The following is a 22,936-nucleotide window of genomic DNA, read 5'->3' on the forward strand; positions in this document are numbered from 1 at the left end:
CAAAAAAAATAATAAAATAGAATTTTATTTTTTTATTTTTATTTACTAAAAGAGTAAAATATGCTCTTAAAACTCGAAAATATGCCTTAAATATGCTAAAAAGTCAAATCATGCAAAATTATGCTCTTATGGGTAAAATATGCAAAAATATGCTCTAACAAATCGATGCCAAAATTCTCAAATTGGTCTGAAACGTGTAAATATCTTATCCATGAGTCCATACGACGCACCACAAAAACATGCATTTGCATATTTTGGTTTCCCTGATAATAACTAAAATTAATCGAAACTAATAAAGATGTGGTTAAACTAAAGAATAAAAAATTGGTAGAAACATCATCAAATATGTTTATTATCTATAACAAATTGACGATTTTTTCTCGAAATTTGGCGATTTTGCACCCAAATCACCTGGCAACTATGAGTACAACATTTATTTGAGAGCAAGAAACAAATATAGATCATTATTCAACTCAAAACCATAAGACCTGGTTCACACTGGGAAACTTTTGTTGAAAAATTTTTGATTTTGTATGTGAGAGAAAGAGATGGTTGATATTTTTTTCTCTCACACTAAAATCAAAATACAATATCAGTTAGAACTGGTTCACATTAGGAAACTTTTTTTGGAAAACTTTTGATTTTTGTGTGTGAGAGATTATTTTTTATGGCGCGTGTTTTGTGCAATTTTTGCACCTCTCACTACCACATAGTACACTTTTCTTTCGTGTGGGAGTGACTAGATCAGGGTTTTGTCAGTTTATAGCACAATTATGCTGACTAACAACACATATTCTTATTCTCTCTTGTTTAGTCGTCAGCGAGACAGCGGCAAATGCACATGTGTAGCGGGTGTACGACTTTTTTCAAATGTTTTGTTTAAAGCACGGAAAAAATTAATGATGACAATTGAATAGTATTTAATGATAAAAAATGCCTTTTATGTTACAAAACATTTAAGGAAAGTATGGAATACGTTTTAAAAAGGCATTATGATACATTTCATAGTTATTTGGACATATTTAATGAGAAGAAGGAAAGAGAATTATAAATTACAATTTATTTTTATTTTATTGAATTTTGACAATTACATTTACTTGTTATTGTAATTGAATTAAAAATTACAAATAACTTGTAATTAAAGTTTTTCCAATTACAAACAATATAAGCAGTGTCCTGAATTACAATTACAAATTACATGTAAATATAAGGAAGTTCTTCAATTGCAAATAATTGTAATTGCCAACATTTCAATTAGAATTACAAATAATTTTTATTGGTTATTTCTCAATTGCACATTACAAATAATTGTAATTTGCAAAAAATTTTAATTAAAATAAAAAGATATTGTAATTAGAAAAGAAAATTGTAATCATTATCCCAACTTGTTTTTTATATATCAAACGTTATGGCACTTAAACTGCAGTTCTTAATTACTTCCAAAAGCACATTTTCAAATCTTAAATGGAGAATTTAATTCTATCACTCTTCCTGTACGTTTACAAATTTTCGTCCAAATGGCTTAAGTATATCTAAGGCAAGGTACAATTCAACTTAAATGTTTTATTTTGAAAACTTACATAATATACATAATTTTTTAATATACAAAAACCGTAGCATACTTTTAGCCGTTAATAATATTTTTCATCAAAAAAATGGCATTGAATTAATTTTTTATTAAAATTAAAAAAAAAAACTAATTAAAGCTTACGTTAAAGTTAAAGGTAATATGATCTTTCCGTTAGCCTATCGGACACTTTTAGCTAAAGTTGACTTGTAATAACGAAAAAGACATTATCTGTACGATAACTTCCTAACTTTAGTTATTGGCAAGTTATAATAATGAGCCTAAGTCGATTGTTATACCTTAAAGTATTGTGCACAAATCCAATATATCCTAACAACTAAAGTGGTGTTGGGTATAAATACAGCCCAAATTAAATGGGTTAAAGTCCTTTTTAATGCGTTCCATATTCTATTCTAGCAGTCGCCATCTTAAACTTTAAAGTTATTAATTTGTTTCAGGTATAAGATGAATGAATACTTACTCTCGAGCTATTTATCTAATGAAATTGTTGGCTCTATATCAAAGCGTTCTGGCAAAGCTAAAAACTATTCATACGCAGATGTCAGCGATGACAACTTTGTGCCTACGAATCACAAACTAATTGAAGATGAAGGATCTTCTCAGTATTCGACGTGGTTAAAAAGGTATTTATTATATCATCATTAAAATAAGGATTTTTATAATTACACTTGTTTAAGGTGAATATTTTTAAATTTATTTTTGGATTACTTGAAAAATAAGTTTTTATTTTCAATAATCTTAAAGTGCAATATTTGTGAAGAAGCGCTGTGGAAGACTGTAAAGGTACGTTCAGACCGATCAAATATTTGACGAAAAAGACGTAGCCACTAATTTTTGTAAATTTTTTTCTGATTCTGCATGTTTTTTGTACAGTGGACGTCCACTAGTACGAAATATATAGTGTCAGGCCCTTTCGTAATACCGAAAAATTCGTATTATTGAACAACACATTTTGTATGTTTATATTCAAATAATACACATAAAATATAGGATTTTATTTATTTTTGTTTTATTTTTCATGAAAAAATACATAACGAAACAAAATATAATAAATATATATTATTTCAAATTTCTTGTACATAAACAGGCATAAAAGGGACATATTTACGTATACGAATTGTTAATGAAAGTATCGTGAGTCCAATGGTTGAAATGAGATATAGAAGGTTTTAAATTTTCATGTTTTCAAAAACATGTGTGCCAGGACAATTTGCATGTACATATCTGTTCTAAAATGTATAAGACATGTTCAGATTACATAAAACTTTAATTAGAAACTTGAATGGAATATACTTTCAAAAACAATTCTCTAATTTAAAATTTTCTCTTAAAAACTTGGAATAGTTAAAGGATCACATATAGTAATGCTTAATCCCATTGGAATGTGGAGTCATACTACATACCACTGAATACTAAGAAGTGAAACGCTGTCATTTTTTTGCAACAACAACGTTACGCTCTTCTCACAGACGAGTTCTGTGTAACTCCAACACATATGTAAGAAACTTACTCTCTCTACAAACTTCAAAACTTTGTCGCGAAAATTCGTGGCTTATAGAACTTGAAAATATTTTTTATCACTTAACGTTATATTTTATTATTTTTTTGCACACTTTAAATATATTTAATAGCCCGAAAAGATTTAATTTTTTACAAACGAAAAAAATATTTTTTTTCTTTTGATATTTAATTTTTGTTGTTGAAATTAAAACGAAAAAAGAACAATGTTGTAAATTTTCGTATGGTACAAGAAAAAAATATTTCAACTAACTTAATTATTATTTCAATATTGCAGATTAAAAAGCAAAGATACGTTCATATATAATGTTTATAGATAAATTATGTTGCAAAATATTTAAAGAATCTTTTAAAATATAAATTCAAATGAAATATTTTTTTTTTTTAATTTTTAAATCCGATTTTTTGCAACTATGTTGGCTTGAGAATTCTACTAATACATTCTTAGAGTTATTTACCGACTGACAGTAGACTTAGGTACTTTTTGACAGCGTTTCACTTCTTATTTATTCTTTGTTTATTACTTTGTAAAATGATTCCTACGACCTTTTCAATAACAGCGCTTTCAATATTGTTCTCATTGGCGATATCATTAAACTTAATTTCTTCTCTTTGGTCATCGAAATTACAAGAAAATAAATTAATTACACTAAATAATTGTTGATTTGTAAATATACATGCAGTAAATTGCGCGTATAGGACTTTTAAAAACACAAAACATTTCAAAATTACTAATCTAAAGGTGAATGATACCGAAATGATAAAATAAAAACTTCATTCATACGCGTTAATCGTACTATCGAACAGAAAAATTGTGACTTTATTCGTACTATAGAGTAGACAATGCAACAATTTTGCCATTCGTATTATTGGACATTCGTAATAAAGAGGATACCTACTATTGGACGTCCATTGTAATTGAAAATATTGTCGAAATATATCGTTAAAGATATGTTATGTTTGTGCAAATAAATATATATTTAAAAGAAATCAAAATGTAGATTTGTTACTGGTCACGTCATTTTCGTCAAACATTTAATAGGTGTGAACTTAGCTTTAGAAAGGCACCATCGACACTAATTTTTGTTAACGCTTGACATTTTTTGTCCTTTTATCTCCAATAATTTCAGGCATTTGAAAAAAAAATTAACGTAGTTGGTCACTTTCAAAAGAGTGAATAAAAATCACATATAATTTCAGAGAAATATCTTTTCCGGATCAAAAAATAAACGATTTTAAAAAATATAAATTGTATGTTTATGTCAGAACTGAAAAACTGAAATATTTTTAGGTGATTCGAGTTTTTAAATGACTTTTAATGTTGATACCAATGTTGCTCCGACTGTTAAGCTTGGTACCCTGTTCAAAATTTCACCATGTGCCGTCTAATATCCATAATATTACGCTTTCAAGTTCATAATTTTGTACAATATAAATGTATCTCGATGAAAGTTCGCACAAATAAGTTTTATACTCCGAACCCGTACCCGAACGTTCGGTCGGACACTAATAATTTTAATAAGTTGAAACTAGAGGCCATTTAGAGCAATTCTGTATACTCCATTTTTTACAATCAGCTCTTATGTCTTTTAAAAAATAACTTCAAAGTTTAAAGGCCATACAATATCAAACGAATATTTGAAATATTTATATGTGTTGTATGATGCTAATATTAGTATCAAATGTATGTATATTATATATTTGGCTCACTCGAAAAGAAATTAAATTAAACAAGTAAGAGTTTTATATTCGGCTGTGCCGAATCTTATATACCCTTCACCATGATGTGTTATAAAACAGTCAGTACGAATTTTATTAATTTCATGTTTCTAAGTTCATTATTATAGAAAACTCAAAAAATACCTTTTGAAAAACGAAAAAGCACCAAGAAGTTACCTTTTATGGGTTCTCATCTAATTCCGAATCTACGTACTAAATTTCATGTCCCTTGGTTTAATATTATATAATATTCCAAAAGTATCTTTTGAAATTCTCACCTAATTCAGACTCTACATACTTAATTTCATATTTCTGGGTTCAATATTAGACAAAATTCCAAAAGTACCTTTTAAAAACAAAAAAAGTATCAAAAAGTTGCCATTTATGATTTCTAACTTAAGCTAGGCTTAGGGTTGCCAGATTCCGATTCGCAAAAAGATGGACATTGGGCTTTAAAAAGCTGGACATAAAAAATACTGAGAAAATGCTTATTTTGGTTTTGTGTAAATAGTTTCACAGTGATACACCAAAAAAATGCAGGGGTTCTCATATACCAATTCCGTTTTGTTATAGTCCACAGAAAGTGAATATATTTTTAGTTTTCGTTAACTTACTTTTTAAAGCATGACCCGATCTCTATGAAATTTGGCAGGGTCATCAAGACTTCTATAAAACTTAGTTGTGCGTATTTTATCGTAATATCTGTATATTTAACATAATTATGAGCTCAGAAGCCCTTTTCGGGGGGTTCTGTTCTATGGGTCCTTGGTCCGGTTGTCCTTGGTATGTGTTGTTTACCCAACTCAAAATTGCTTCTTTTTATACCCTACACCACTTTAGTGGGGAGGATATATTGGGTTTGTCCTGATGTTTGTAACGCACAATAATACTGGTCCTTTACCCACCTTAATGTTTACCAATCGGCTTAGGATCATTTTCTGAGTCGATATAGCTATGTCCGTCCGTCTATATAAACCTTGTAATCAAACTACAGGCCGCAATTTTAAAGATAATTGAATGAAATTTGGTACATTATCTTCTATTGCCGCAGGGATGAACGCTATTGAAAATGGTTAAGTTCGGTCCATTATTTCACCTAGCCCCCACACAACTGTACCCCCCAAAAAGGGTTGTAAACATTGTAATCAAACTACAGGTCGCAATTTTGGAGATAATTCAATGAAATTTGGCACATGATGGTACTGTAGACAAAGGCTATTGAAAATGGTTAACATCGGTCCATTATTTCACCTAGGCCCCGTAGAATTGAACCCGCCAAATAGGGCTTTTAAGTTCATAAAGCTGCAAAACCAAGTTCTATACTAGTCTTGATGACCCTGATAAACTTTTTAATTATAGGGCCTCATTTGACCCTAGCCCCTCTAAAAAGCCCCCATCAAAATTTTACTTAAATATCCACAGTTTTATTAAACTATTAATGGCTTTAGTATATCTGAGTCAAGGTACAATTCAATGCTTAAATGCTTTATTATGAAAACTACATCACATTTTATTCATATACAGGTGTAGGGTATTATATGTTCGGCATCGCCTGACTATAACTTCTTACTTGTTTCTTTTTAATACTGCATACTTTTTTGATAAACTAGTCACACTTGTTCCCTTTTGCAAACTATCTAAAATGTCAGCCTTTTCTTTTAACTACAAATATTTAGATTTTTTTACACTCATTCCGACTGATTCACTTCACATAAGAAACTAACTTCAGTGCACGTTACCGCGAGTGCACTGTATCTCGTTTAAAGAAGAACTTAAAATTTCAGATGTGTGACTGGTTTGACTATGTTAAGACATATGTACTTGGTCTTATATGCAATTGAAAGTAAACGCGTATATAGTTGGTGTATTATGGGAATTTTAGAATTTAATTTAAACATTTATTGGCAAAACAACAGGACATTATCATCTGAACAATTACATTTATTTGAGGTAAAACTTTATTCTAATTGATTAATTTTTATACCCTACGCCACTATAGTGGGAAGGGTATTATACGTCTGTGTTGATGTTTGTAACACACAAAAATATTGGTTCAATACCGATCGATTCAGAATCATTTTTTAAGTCGATTAAAACATGTCCGTCCGTCTGTCCGGCTGGCTGTTTATGTAAACCTTGTGCGCAACGTGCAGGCCGCACGTTTTTAGACCAAGCATGTTTTCGGCACAGGGACGAAGCCTATTGAAAGTGGTTGATATCGGTCCATTATTTCACCTACCCCCCGTACAACCGTACCTCCCGATAATTATGGTATAAAAAGCCTATGCCATAATTACGTCAAATATACTATTATCTCTCTAAAAATTGGCACAAATAAGTTTTATATAAGTATAAATGACACTGCAGATTTTCGTAATGATCGACCCTTATTTGACCCTAGCCCCCATACAAAACCCCTTTCAAAAATGTCTTAAACGTCTGAAATTGACTTGTAACTATTTGTATCGCAATGAAACTCAACAAAACTAACAGTTATTTAAAAATATATAATTTTCCCAAATTTAACAAGAATCGGCCCATGTTTGATCTATACTCCTCATTTAGAAAATTTTGTTTTTTATCAATAAATTGCTTAAATACTTTGGAATTAAGGTAAAATTCAAGGTGCTGCAAATTATGGCCCCAAAATATAAAACGAAAAATTGCCTCAATGTTGGGGTCAAAATTCATTATGAAGTATAACCCTAACATTTTTAAGAAAAATCACCCCAAAATTAATGAGAAATCTCCCCAAGGTTGAAATGAAAAGTGGGCCCAAATATTGGGTAAATTTTTCGTAATGAACAATCACCCCAAAAACGTAAATGAAATTTCACCCCATTTAATTTTAATTCAAATATAGGTAGCGTGTAATGAAGTCCAGTGTCATAATCTCCATAGGCGTTATGACTCACTAAATTGAGTCTAGTGTTCATGCACGTTATAACAATTTCAAAAGTGTCACAATGCTTATGAGCAATGTAACATAAAGTCCATGGATTGCAAAGAGTCTATTTATCAAAAAAGGCTTAATTTAGCGAAGCCGGTATTTGAAATACCCCATAGTTTAAAACCCCTGAGCCCGGCCGAAGTCCGGCTATCCAGAACACTTTTTGAATGGAAACTAAAATGCAACATACACCAAATTTAGGATAAATTCCTTTGGGGGTAAGAGTTTACCTTTCTTAAATTCTTTACAAATTTTTAGTTACAGTTCTGTTTTAAAAGTGATACAATGTCAATTGACATTATAACACTTTTAAAAATTGCCATAACTTCCATGGACACTCTGAAACTTTTTGTTTTGTCATAACGTCAATGGACATTATGACACCCCACCTCAAATATATCCTAATATATTTATAAAATTTAATGTTTAATAATTTTTGTTGTATTTTCAAAAAATGTTTGGTAATTTTTAACATTTTATGATAATACAACAAATATTATTATATAAAATAATTTTTTTTATAAAATCGCCCGATTTAATAAAAAAATATTTTATGTAATAATATTTGTTGTATTTTATGTTTAAAATATCACGCGATAATGTTCTGATGTTTTATAAAATAATAAAAAATAGTCATAATGAAAGATCAACCCTAATTATTATATGTTTTTCACTTATTTTACAAAATTTAATAATGAAAATTAGCCCCAAAGAATAAAAAGTTTTTTTTTGGGGGGTATTTCTTCATTTCACAACATTGGGGTCTTTTTTATTTTTTTGCAAAATGCCGTATTACTCCAAATGTAAAAATGTTGAAATACGCCCAAAAAACATATAAAAAACAAAAATTTCGTGTTTTTGTTTCCTATATCTTTGTTGGGGTCATATTTCGTTTTATGTTTTGGGACCATTTTACCTGGGGCCATAATTCGCAGCTCCAAAATTCAACATAAAAGTTTCTTTATGAAAAATAAAAATTTATGATCCTATTTATTAACCCTTAAAGGTACAATTCTACAAAAAGTTTTTTATATAGCGTCTTTTGACAAAAATGCCTTTATTTATATATTTATATTCATACTTGTTTTTATTTGATATTAGTTAATTGTTGTTGTTTTGGGAGGATTTTTTTTAAACAATTTTTCACTTTTTTAAATAATTTAAGATTTTTTTGTCACAGTCTAGTCATTTATATTGCATATATACATAAAAAAGAAAAATTATTTTACATTTTTTTGTCAATTTCTTTATTTACAATCTGTTTATACAACAATAAGCAAATTTTATAATATTTAAAGAATAACAGTTGTTATTGAATTATAAAAACAATAAAAATTATGTACACATACATACATATTTATAATTATTTAAATAGTATCAAAATAGATTACATTTTATTTTTAATATTTACAAGATGTTTCTATCTAAAAGGCAAATCTAAAATATGCAATCTTTTAAGTCTTCGTACTTCTTCCGTCTCATCTAGTAAACTAATGGCTAATGGGTTAGTATGATTACTCAGTCTTTCAATATATCTAGTACTGAATTCTGTTATAGTGTCTTTGACTAAAGGTATTTTAAGATCATTATGAATGGCTGTATTTGTTATAAACCAAGGCGCTTGAGTAATAAATCGTACGGTTTTGGACTGGTATCGTTGTAGGATTTCTATATTAGAGTTTTTAGCTGTTCCCCATAGCTGTATTCCATATGTCCACACGGGTTTAAGAATAGCTTTGTATAAAATAAGCTTGTTATTTAAACTTAGTTCAAATCTCGGGCCTAGGAGCCAATACATCTTTTTTGTTTTGATATTTAGGAATTTTCTTTTAGTTTTTATGTGTTCTTTCCAAGTAAGACGCCTATCTGAGTATAATCCTAGATATTTAACACTATTTACAATTGGAATTTGCATTCCATTAAATGCAACAGGTGGAGAAGATTCCCTTCTAAGAGTAAAAGTAATGTGAGAAGACTTCGTTGTGTTTATTTTAATTTTCCACTTTTGCATCCATTGCTGAAGTATATTTAATTGCCTTTGTAACGATGTTGAAGCATCTATTGGACATTCGCAGAAGCCATTAGCGCAGTATCGGTCTGCATAAGTCGCAACTGTAATATTTTGTGAATAAGGCATATCACAAGTATATATTGAATAAAGTGTAGGGCCTAAAACACTACCCTGAGGAACTCCAGCCTGTATCGGTTTAATATTTGGAAATTCTTCTTTATTATTAACATAAAAGTATCGCTCATTTAAATACGATTTTAGAACTAAATAAAATGGTGTTGGTAGTAAAGATTTAATTTGAATAATAGACCTGGATGACAAACTTTATCAAAAGCTTGCTGAACATCTAAGAATACCGAAGAGCAATATTTTTTCGTTTCAAAAGCATCGGTTATGACATTTATAATTCTATGACACTGATCTGGAGTACCATGCTTGCTACGAAAACCAAATTGGTGGTCAGGAATGATATTATGTTGTTCCAAAACTGCTTTTAGTCTATGCAAAATCAATATTTTAAAATCAATATTATTTCCAAGTTTTGTTATTTCCAGTTTGACTTCATTCGGACTAAAATGATTTATAGGAAGACTCATTTGGCATGGAGCATCTAAAAATTCCAATATTTTAGCATCATTATCAGTGTTCATTTGAGGATTAGGCTTAAATATATTTTCCAAGTGCCGTCAAAATGCTTCGACTTTACTTTGGTTTGATCTACACCAGCTATTACTTAAATCTCTTATCGGGATATTACGTTGCGTAGGTCTTTTAAGATATTTTGTAGCGTTCCAAAGGCAATTGTAGTGTTTGTTAGCATCTAAAAATTTCAAATATTGACCAGTTTTTTCATTTTTAAATTCTTTAAGCTTTTGTTTAACCTGCTTACATAAATGGTTAAAATTTCTTTTATCAATTGGGTTCCTACTTAATTGCCAAATTTTTCGGATTTTCTTTTTACTTCGAATTAGGTTTCTTATTTCAGCAGATAAGTAATTGTTTGTAGTTTGGAAATTCTGACTTTCTGGAACATTTGGTGTTGATAAAATAGCAGCTTCGTGGATTAGGCTCGTAAACTTTTCAATAGATTCATCCAACTCTTGACCATTATTTATAGAAAGATTTAAGTTTATATTCTTATCAATCCAATATGTAAAGGAATTTATATCAGTTCTTTTTCTTATTAGCTTTACTTTTTTGAAACCTTATAAAGTGGAATAATAAGTTGCTATGATAGCAGTGTGATCGGAGCTAAGATCATTACTGTCTTCTATGCCGAGACAGTTGATTGGTATTCCAGAATAGACAAAAAAGTCCAATAAGTCTGGTATTTTATTCGCATCTGAAGGCCAGTAGGTTGGTCTACCAGATGAAAGAATATTATAATGTTTTTTTTAAATACACTTATAAAGCTCCCGACCTTTCGGGTTTATTAATCTTGATCCCCACCAGGGATGTTTAGCATTAAAATCTCCTCCTACCAAGAAACGGCTCCCTAAATTATTGAAGAAATATTCATAGTTCAGACATAAAATAGAATGTCTAGGTGGAGAATAAATGGCAAATATAGAAACACCTCCACAGTTTGTGTTAACTTTTACTCCTGCAGCTTGTATGTAGTTGAGGCAAATTGTAGGAAGTACTTCATACTTGAGGGTTGATTTTATGAAAATTGCAAAGCCAGCATGTGCTCTGTTATCTGGATGATTGGCTGATATAGTGTCATAACCTCTGATACGAAAGTAAGATCTTGAAGTATAATGAGTTTCAGAGATCAAAAGAATGTCAATGAATTGAGTATTTAAAAATATTTCAGTTTCCTGTGTGTGATTGGAAAGCCCATTTGCATTCCATACAGCTATTCTAATATCTAATTGCATAGTTTAGTAACAAGAATTGACTTCATATTAAGTAGAGTGTTAGTTAACTCTATTTGTTTTGTCATTAATTTTTCAAGACGTTCATATACATTTTCATTAGTATTTTGTCCTTTTAAAACATTTGCATAAGATTTGTTAGTATTGTGATTTTCGTTTGTACAATTTTGAGGTCGAAAATATTTAAAATTTGTTGGATGATCAATTGGCTTAGCGTTTATAGTTGGTATACTTGGCAACCTTTGTAGTTTGCAGTATGGTTTTGCAAACAGTGAATACATCGGGGTGAGTTTGTACTATTCATAGTACATTCAGCTGTGGGATGATCAAGCGCACACTTTACACAACGGAAAGGTTTTCTACAATAGGCCTGAGTATGACCATATTGTTGGCAACGATGACGTTGAACAATGTCATTAACTTTCCTAGGGGGTTCAACAGAAATTACGGCATTATTTATGTATCGAGTTTCATAAATTTCCTTGTTGTTAGGATTTGGATCGAGATCAACATAGAACATTGAAAGAGGTTCTTTTGTAACTCTACTTCTAACATTACATATATTTTTAACACCGTGCCCTTGAGCTATAAGCTCGGCTTTAATATCTTCTGGAGGTGTCGAGTGGTGAAGACTTTTGATAACAACCCTGTAAGCCCTTTCTTTACGAACTTGATATGTATGATAACTTATTTTTCTATTATCAAAGTACTTAGCTAGCTTTCTATACGAATCTATGCTACTTATCATAATTTTTATTTCGTTATTTCTCATTGATTTATAATTAAAATCTTTTCTAGGAATAATAGAACAAATATTTCTTATCATATTTACAATATTGTTAACATTAGGTATAAAAATTGGTGGTGGTTTAATGTAATCAGCAGTTTCTGGCCTTTTTTCGCTATTGTTGTTCTCCATATCCAGAGTTTTAAATCGATTTCCATTAGAGGTTCTGGGGTTGTCATTATTTGTATTCCGTTTCTTTGCTTTATTTCCAATTGGGGATTTACTATCAGTACGTTTGTAAGTTATTGGTATTGGTTGCCAGTTGTAGACTGATTCTTCTGTATTGCTACTAGCTTCATCATCATCACTATCAGTAGTCATGTTTATGATTTATTTTGAGTAATTTTATTTTGAAATTTGTTATTGTTTTTAATATTTTGTATTCAATATTTAATTGTTTGTGTAAAAAAGAATTTCAATTTTAAAATATTTTTAATTTGTTGTTGTTTTTACTAAATACATTTAGTGTTCAAAAGATTGTTTTTGTTTTTATGAGGTAAAATTGATTTTAAAATAATGCACTGCCACTACACTTGTCAATAACAAGAAATTTGTTATTGTTTTTTAGTATTTCGTTTTCAGATATAAATTGTTTGTGGGACAAAGAATGTCGTTATTATTAAAATATTTTTATTTATTTGTTATTGTTATTACTAATTACATTTAGTAATGAAAAATAATTATTTTTGTTTTGAAATTGGAAAATAATGCACTGCCACTGCACTTGTTAATGACACGTCTTATTGCAATCACTGTCAACAAGAGACTGAATATTTTACATAAGTAACTATTTTTAAACTTAAATATCATCCCCACTTATTAAGATATTAGCACGTATTTATACATCAAATGAAAGCTTGAAATCTTTTCTACAATTTTCTCGGTATTTATCGGTACCGTTATATATATGGTGTATGTAAGAACTATAACTGTAAAATACAGAAAAAAAACTCCATTAGAAATGTAATGCACTCTCCTCTCTATTATCAATAAGCTATTTTGTTACATTTTTTTGTTTTTATATACCCTTCACCTTCGTGAGAAGGGTATACAGTGGACGTCCAATAGTACGTACCCTCTTTATTACGAATGTCCAATAATACAAATGGCAAAATTGTTGCATTGTCTACTCTATAGTACGAATAAAGTCACAATTTTTGTGTTCGATAGTACGGATAATGCATTTTTATGGGAATTTTGGTTTTATTTACGTATGAATGAAGTTTCGGTATCATTCACCTTTAGCTCAGTAATATAGAAGTTTTTTTTTTGTATTTTTTACAAGTTTTTTGTGTTTTAAAAATACATACAATTTACTGCATGTATATTTATAAATCAACAATTATTTAGTGTTATTAATTTATTTTCTGGGAATTTCGATGATCCAAGAGAAGAAATTTAATTAGACGATAACATCAATGAGAACAATATTGAAGTCACAAAAGCGCTGTTATTGAAAAGGTAGTAGGAATCATTTTACAAAGTAATAAACATCAATGTTAAATTATGGATTTTCTAATAAGTAAAACTCCACATTCAAATGTGATCCATTAACTATTCCAAGTTTTTAAGAGAAAATTTTAAATTAGAGAATTGTTTTTGAAAGTGTTATATTCCATTCAAGTTTCTAATAAAAATTTTATGTAATCTGAACATTTTAATACATTATAGAACAGATATGTACATGTAAATTGTCTTTGTCACACATATTTTTAAAAACATTAAAATTTAAAATCTTCTATATCTCATTTCAACCATTGGACTTTCAAAATTAACAATTCGTTTAAGTAAATATGTCCTTTTATGCCTGTTTATGTACAAGAAATTTATTTGAAATAAAACACATTTATTATATTTTATTTCGTTATGTAATTTTTCACGGAAAATAAAAAACCCAATATTTTATGTGTATTATTTGAATTTAAACATACAAAATGTGTTGTTCAATAATGACACTATATAATTCGAACTAGTGGACGTCCACTGTACTTATATAAGTTTGTCATTCCGTTTGTAATTTCTATAATATAATTTTCCGACCCTATAAAATATATATATTCTGGATCCTTATAGATAGCGGAGTCGATTAAGCCATGTCGTCTGTCTGTTGAAATCAGTTTTTAAAGGTCTCCAGATATCGGCGAGATCCGAATCTTCAATAATTCAGTTAGACATGCTTTCGAGAAGATCGCTATTTAAAATCAGAAAAATCGATCTATAAATAACGGAGCAAGAATCCGAGACAACCTCTGCAAATTTCATCAAAAGAGACACATTTTTTCATGTTTTGTTAAAAAAGCAACAACAACACTGTGAATTGGATAAAGATGTACATGTGCGTGAGGAGATGTATTTGGTTGATTCAGCTGTGTATTTTTTTGTTTGAATGTTTGGATGTTGTTCTGTTCTCACGAAGATGAAGGGTATTTTTTATTTATTTTTTATTTATTTTATTTATTTATTTATTTCGCCAATGAAATTACAATTTCTTACTGGCTAATTACAATTGATTTAAAACATTAAATAAGATAAAGCATAATAATACTAATAATAAAACTAAAATAATAATGTTACTTTAGTAGGGAGGATATTGATTTAAAAAGTTTAGGATGCTTGTTTTGATGACTTTTGGATCGGTTGAAAAGTCGATATGATTGTATAAGTTGTTGACTTGAGCACACATTCTACGCATCGGATCAAAGTTGGCGTAATTTGAACGGAAGTATTGTAGCTTAAGTGGAATATAATTTCTTGTTGGACGAATTGGGACTATTAACTCGATTTTACGTAGTAAGATCTCAGAGTCAATTACTCCATTCATTAGATTACTTATGAATGATATGTTCATACATATTCTCCTACTTTGTAGAGAGGGAAGTTTAATGAGAGCTAAACGCTTTCATATGATGGAAGATTAATGTTAGGATTCCAAGGAAGTTTTCGAAGACAAAATAAAAGAAATTGCTTTTGTACGGATTCAATTTTTTTAATATGGATTTCATATTGAGGATCCCATACAACTGAAGCATATTCTAAAATAGGTCTTACAAGCGACGTGAATAATTGTTTTGTGACGTAAGGATCATCGAATTCTTTTCCCCAGCGTTTGATAAAACCTAATACACCTTTTGCTTTATTAACAGTTTGGGAAATGTGGGAATTGAAACACATTTTGTTATCGAGTAGAACGCCAAGATCAAGGAACACATCAACTTTATCTAGTTGATAGTTATTTATCGAGTAGCTACAGACTACTGGACTTCGTCTGAAGAATGTCATTTGCTTACATTTTTTCAAATTCAAATCCATTAAATTCTCATTACACCATTGGCTAAAATTGTTTAGATCTGCTTGGAGTAAGGAACATTGGTTGGAATGGTTCAAATTAAGGAAAAGTTTGACGTCATCGGCATACATTAATATATAAATTCGTGATGCAAGATGGTAAATCATTTATGAATATTAGAAATAATACTGGACCCAAATGACTACCTTGAGGGACCCCGGATATAACTGGGATGGTTTTCGATGTACATCCTCTAAACGATACACATTGATATCTGTTTTTAAGATATGAGGAAATCCAATTGAGGAATATAGGTGTAAGTCCAAGTTTGTCTAATTTGTAAAGCAATAGGTTATGATTCACCTTATCAAATGCTTTACTGAAATCCGTGTAGATAGTATCAGTTTGATAGCCGGCATAAAAAGATTTGATCACGGAAGTTGTAAATTCTAATAAATTAGTGGTGGCTGAACGTCCTTTTTTAAATCCATGCTGGAATGGTGACAGAAATGTTGAAACTTGGTGTGACAGTGTTTCTGTGACTATCTGCTCAAAAAGTTTTGGAATAACACTTAATTTGGCAATACCTCTATAATTGGAAATGTTGGATCTGTTTCCGGATTTGAACAAAGAATAATATATGATTTTTTCCAGAAATCAGGAAAATAACCGTTGGAAAGTGATGCATTAAAAAGGTATGTTAAGGGTGAAATAAGAGGATATATACAGTTCAGTAGAACACAACTTGGTATACCGTCAGGACCATATTTATCGGAAAATTTTAATTTTCGTATAGCCAAGAGTACAGTGGATGTGTGTATTGTTGGACAGTGGATTGGAGTTGCCTCTAAGATTGAATATGGATAATTTGATAATATATTTAGTGACTTCTTTGAATAAGAAGAGGAAAAGAAATCAGCAAACATGTCGCAAATCTCCGAATCAATTGAAGATTCTGAATCTCCGGATTTCATCATGGAAGGATATCCAGATATCCGACGTTTCGAATTAACGAATTGATAAAAAGATTTCGGATTGTTTTTGAAATTTGTCTTTACTTTAAAAATATAATTATTGTAACACTGGATATTTGCCAAGTTGAAAGTTGATCTGGATATTGAGTATTTCGCGTAATCAGTAGATAGGCCGGATTTCTTGTATTTTTTATAGTATTTATTTTTTAAGTTTTTCAGTGTAGTGAGCTGCTTTGTATTCCATGGTGGGCCATTTGGAATTATTAGTTTTCTCATCGGAATAGATAATTTAAAACATTTAAATAGGACGTCGTAAAAGTTATTTAGAATTAGATCGATGTTATATGGACTTAAGTTTTTGTGAGAATCATAATCGAACCAATTCTCTGATGAGAGTAGGCGATTTAACTTGGAAAAATCAGCTTTCCTAAAGTCAAAGACTTTTTCTTCTTTCGGAACTAGTTTTGCCGTTATTTGCATATTAATATTTGAACTAATTTCAAGTGTAGGGTGATAAACATCTTCTGGAGTCGAAAGTGGATCTATGCGTTGTATTTTAAATTCATCTGGGCGATCAACAAATACTAAATCCAGTGTTTTACCATATAAATTTGGTATGCTATTTATTTGAAAAAGCGCCAATTCTGCAATGGAATCAATAAAGTCTAAACTTGATTCCGAGTTTATTGATGGACTTAAAAAACTTGAATCCGGAGTTTTAGACCATATTATGTTAGGAATATTAAAGTCTCCTAAGACAATAATTAAGTCATCGGGTTTGGATAAATTTACTACGAGCTTTATCGCTGTAGAGTGTCGTTCATATATTTGGATACTTGATGCAGGAGGAATGTATGAGCATGTAATAAAGATAGTCTTTAATTTAGTTTTAACACACGTTGCAATGAATTCGATATCATGGACTTCATTAAGGATTATTTCTTCGGAAGAAAAAGAGTTGAAACTGCAATCAAAACTCCGCCACCTTCCTTTCCTACTCTATCACGTCTATAAATTTGGAATTTACTGCACATTATTTCGGAGTTGTGGATTTTCCTCTCAGGTTTGTCTCGGAGCCATGTTTCTGTAAGGACTATGATGTTTTGCTCAATGTCAAAGCTTTGTAGGAAAAAGGACTTCAATTTTGAATTCAAGCCACGAACATTCTGATAAGCGATTGCAACTAATGGAAAATCAGATTTATTCAGTTTTTTGGAGCATAGTCAGCAGCCTTAGGAAGGGTAACGTTATTATCTTCCCGATAAATAAATTGCCGAACTATTGTGTTTTTTGGCCAAAAATTTGGGTGTACCAATTGGTCAAAAATAGTCTCTGGCACAATAATTTTGAATGATGCTCTATTACGGGCATTAATCTTATAGATTTGAATATCATTATATAGCTCCAATCCGAGATTGTTTCTAATGTAGAAGTCAATATCATTAGCGGTTGTATCTAGCGCAAATCGGGTAGCAAATATAGTTTTCTTAGGAATAGTTTTTAGAGGCTTGGGCGTAGCAACGGTGTCAAACGTATTTAATGATTGGTTGTTAACACTTGTACTTATTGCAACATTTGAGGAGTTGGGCGGTAAAGGGGTTTGTACCGGAAGATAATTATTGGATATTTGTTCGTTAGGATGAAGTGCATTCAATGATAAGCTTTGTGAGGGAAATACTAAAGGATTCGAACAAGAGGGAGCCGTATTTACGGTCTGATCAGAAACAACGTTCGCGTAAGTTGGGATATTCGAAGATGAAAATGCAGTAACGTTAAATGGATTTGGAGTTAGACCTAAATTAGTTTGTTTTTCATTCATTTGTTGGGTAACGGCAAACTGATTAGTAGGATTAGGATTTATGGGTTGAGTAACGGCAAACTGGTTAGGAGCTGCAACATTTGAATCTTTAGGAGATGTTGATGATGCCTTAGTAGTTCGTTTGCGTTTTGGTTTCGGAGAGACAGCGAAATTGTCTAAATTTGTGAATTTGGAAAATAGTTCACCATATTTAGACAATTTTCCTTGTAAAGTTGAAAAATCTTTCTTAATTTCATCAAATTCTGTTTTGTAACTTTTGAAAAATTTATAAAATTCAATACCAATTATTCTACAGTTTGGACAAGTCCATTGAATATTCTTGGTTTTATCGGATAGTGCATCTGCATCACGAGCTTTAAGTCCACTACATTTTAAATGGTAGTTTCCCAAGCACAGCCAACAGAACACCATACGTTCATCACCAGAAATATTACAGTTTCTACTTATACAGTCCATATCAGATATTATTCGATTGGCAATATTGCAGATAATTAGTACAGACACAAACCTAGGATTTGTTCTAAATAATGCAATTAGAACAGAGTGGCAATACCGTGAAGAAAACAAACAATAGTAGTTTGGTAACTTTATCAAATTGACAATTAAGGAAAAACGGAACAAAATATAAATGAAAATCCAAAAACAAATTGTATGGAAAAATAAGAACTTGAATATTTTTATAATGTTGTTGTTGTTGATCGAAGAAATAAAACAAATAAAATAAGGCTTTATTTAGAAATAATACAACACAACTTGATCATTCACTTGTATAGAATATTCAGAGGAATACTTAGCTTTTAGACAGGTTATCAGGAACTCAGTTTTATTAATGATTTCACCAATTAAAGTTTAACAAAATCGGAGCACAATTAAAATCGCGACTGAACTAGACCAGGGTTACGTATAACAAGAACAAGGAGATAAAGCAGTAATATGTTGGTAATACAGCTCATATTTGTTTGAGGGTGGTAATACAGTTTGACGGTGGTATTACAGTACAACGGTTAATATTTCTTTCTGCTACAGTTTATATTTGTTTGTGTGTATGTTATGTGTGACATGTGTGCAGAGATACAAAATAAATAAAAACTGCTTTTTTAAACATACTTGGTGAAGGGTATATAAGATTCGGCACAGCCGAATATAGAAATATTACTTGTTTCTTTTTGTGTTTGTTTTTAAGTTCAAGCATACACAGTGGTAAAATTTTTGAGGCCTGTTAAGGTCTTTTTAGCCCTTCTTTTGGATTTTGTTTCTCATGCTAGGCAGCCTAACCTTCCAGTAGACCTCTGTGCTCCCTTCTAAAAGACCCGATATACATTACAAATTCCCTTCTTTGAGAAGGGAAGCAACAACATATACTTTTTTTACATTTCGAGTTACTCATACTAAGCAACCATACTTAAAAGACCTTCTAGCTGACCTATGCGCTTTTTTCTAAAAGATTCAATACTCATTCCAAATTCCCTTCTTTGAGAAGGAAAGCAGATAAATGAAATTTTTGGCAATTTGTTTTTCTCATGCCAGGCAGCCATTTTTAAAAGACCTTCTAGGAGACCTATGCGTTCCTTTTTAAAAGATTCAATACTCATTCCAAATTTCTTTCTTTGAGAAGGGAAGCAAAAACATAATATTTTTGGCAATTTGTTTTTCTCATGCTAGTCAGCCATACTTAAAAGACCTTCTAGAAGACCATTTGCTCTCCATTCTAAAAGATCCAATACTCATTCCAAATTCCCTTCTTTGAGAAGGAAAGCAACAACATGTATTTTTTAACATTCCGAGTAACAAAACTGTTACAAAAAAAGTATGAATTTAGTATATGATATCCTACACCAGTCAGTATGTTAAAATTGTGGATTTTTTTTATATATAAAGCATTTAATTTGTTTTTTGTGAAATTGTTTACTTATTGTTGACAAGAAAGAAATTTTCTACAAGAGGGCTCATAGGGGAGAAGGGGTAAATATGGGCCTATCCTTATAAATTTTGGTAGATGAATTTACGTCTTCTTCAAAGTCATTTTTGTAGATTTTGATCGTTTTATTAGTAATTATAAGTTAATTTTGACCTTCAAGTCATTTTCTGAAGGGGAGTTTATATGGGGACAAGTTCAAATGAGGCCCGATCACTATAAAAATTAGTATTGTCATTTATTGTTCTATAAAATTAATTTTTGCTGATTTTTGTTGACAATAAAAAACATTTTACGTAATTGTGAGCCTAAAGTTCCGATTCGGGGTACGGTTGTTTGGGGGCTAGGAGAAATAATGGACCGATTTCAACCATTTTCAATAGCGTTCGTCCTTGAACCAAAAAAAAGTATGTGCCATATTTTATAAAATTATCTTGAACATTGCGACCTGTAGCGTACGCACAAGCTTTACATGGACACATAGACAGATGGACTATAGTGGTGTAGGGTATAACAAGATCAACTTTGCAAAAAATGCAAAGAAAAACAAGTATGAATTTGTAGCCGGACATTGCCGATCATATGATACCCTACACCAGTCAGTATGTTAAAATTTTGAATTTTTTTCAAATAAAGCATATAATTTGTTTTATTGTGGAATATTTTTACTTATTGCTGACAAAAAAAGAGATTTTCTACAAGAGGCTCATTAATCTACCAAAATTTACCTTATAAATTTTGGTAGATTAATTTACGTCTTCTTCAAAGTCATTTATGTAGATTTTAATCGTTTTATAAAAAATTATAAGTTAATTTTGACCTTCAAGTCATTTTTTAAAGGGGAGTCTGTATGGGGGCTAGGGTCAAATGAGGCACGATCACAATAAAACTTATTATTGTCATTTATTGTTTTATAAAACTAATTTTTGCTGATTTTTGTTGACATTATAAAACATTTAACGTACTTATGAGCCTAAAGGCCTGATTCGGGGGGTATGGTTGTATGGGGCTAGGAGAAATAATGGACCGATTTCAACCATTTTCAATAGCGATCGTCCTTGAACCAAAAAAAAGAGCATGCGCCAAATTTCATCAAATTATATGGAAAATTGCGACCTGTAGCGTGCGCAAAAGGATTACATGGACACACACACACACAGACAGACGGACGGACGGACAGACAGACATAGCTAAATCGACTCAGAAAGTGATTCTGAGGCGATTGTTATACTTTAAGTGGGTATTGGTATACTTTTGGGTTTTACAAACTTCAGCACAAACGCATAATACCCTCCCCACTATAGTGGTGTAGGGTATAATAAAAAGCAAAAAACGAGAAAACAAAAACAAACAGAAGCTTAAAAACAGTTGTTTTTAAGCTTCAAAAGTGTCGGTTGTGTTTTTCACTGTTAAGAAATAATGAAAAGTGAATAAAAAAGCATGGATAAAAGAAATATTAAATGTTTAGTAAAATTAGAAGAAGATAAAATGTTATTAAAATATAAAAATAAAAGTGAAGAACAGGAAAAACAATGTTCTAATGATATATTTAATATTGTAGATAACGAAAATCGTGATACAGAAAGTGATATGGAGTTAATTTCTAATGAAAATAGTGAGTCGTTGGTTCAAAAATTGTTAAAATGGTATCACGATTTTCGTCCTACAAGAAGATGTGTTGATAGTTTACTTAATGTATTGAAATCTGAAAATCTTAGCGTTCCTACTTTTTGCAACGGCCTCCTAAGGACTCCAAAGAAAACTACTCTAATAAGAACAGTATCTCCAGGTACGTATCATCACCTAGGTTTATAAAAACAATTATTACAGATTCCAGAAAATATTGCAAAAAACTTAGACGTTATTTATCTTGATGTAGCAGTAGATGGAATACCCCTCTTCAAAAGTTCCGGAACAACTATTTGGCCCATATTATGTAAATTAGTAAACATTCCAACTGTGGACGTTTTTTTAATAGGTTCTTATAGCGGAATAAAAAAACCTAGTAATGTTGATGATTACCTCCATGATTTCATCTATGAAATGAATGATCTTAAAACGGATGGCATATATTTATATGGTAAACATATAAAAGCATTAATTAATATAATAAAGAAAAAAGTACGAAACGGAGGAATAATCAAAAATCTCCACAATTTACTTGATAATAAGAGATTTTAATTATGATGGTGTTCAAAATAAAAAGGCATTCAAATATTTTTCGAATGTTGATACATTTTTTTAAAGCTGTTGAGTCCGAAGTTAATATTTTTGATAATTATAAGAAGATTATAAAAAAGCTTTCAAAAACGAAAAAAAATGGAATGAATAAAGAAAAATAATTCAAAGAAAAGAAAATTAAATATATATGTATGTTACTTTTTAATTATAATAATGAATTGATTTCGTTTAAGCATTATTTTGTATTTAATGGTTTTAAAAACATGTATGTATGTAAAAAAAATATAAAATACATATATTAATTCTTAAAA

At 30.3% G+C, this 22,936-nt stretch overlaps 1 protein-coding gene across 1 annotated transcript in view; it reads left to right on the forward strand.

The window, feature by feature from the left end:
* LOC124419252 overlaps positions 1-22,936 on the forward strand; it is a 118,411-nt gene that overhangs the window by 31,565 nt on the left and 63,910 nt on the right. Inside the window, exon 3 of the mRNA XM_046947877.1 lies at positions 2,026-2,211. Coding sequence (XP_046803833.1) covers positions 2,026-2,211 — 186 coding nt within the window. The remainder of the gene's footprint in view (positions 1-2,025; positions 2,212-22,936) is intronic.

Source organism: Lucilia cuprina, chromosome 4, assembly GCF_022045245.1.
Source record: "Lucilia cuprina isolate Lc7/37 chromosome 4, ASM2204524v1, whole genome shotgun sequence".
Classification (NCBI taxonomy): Eukaryota; Metazoa; Arthropoda; class Insecta; order Diptera; family Calliphoridae; genus Lucilia; species Lucilia cuprina.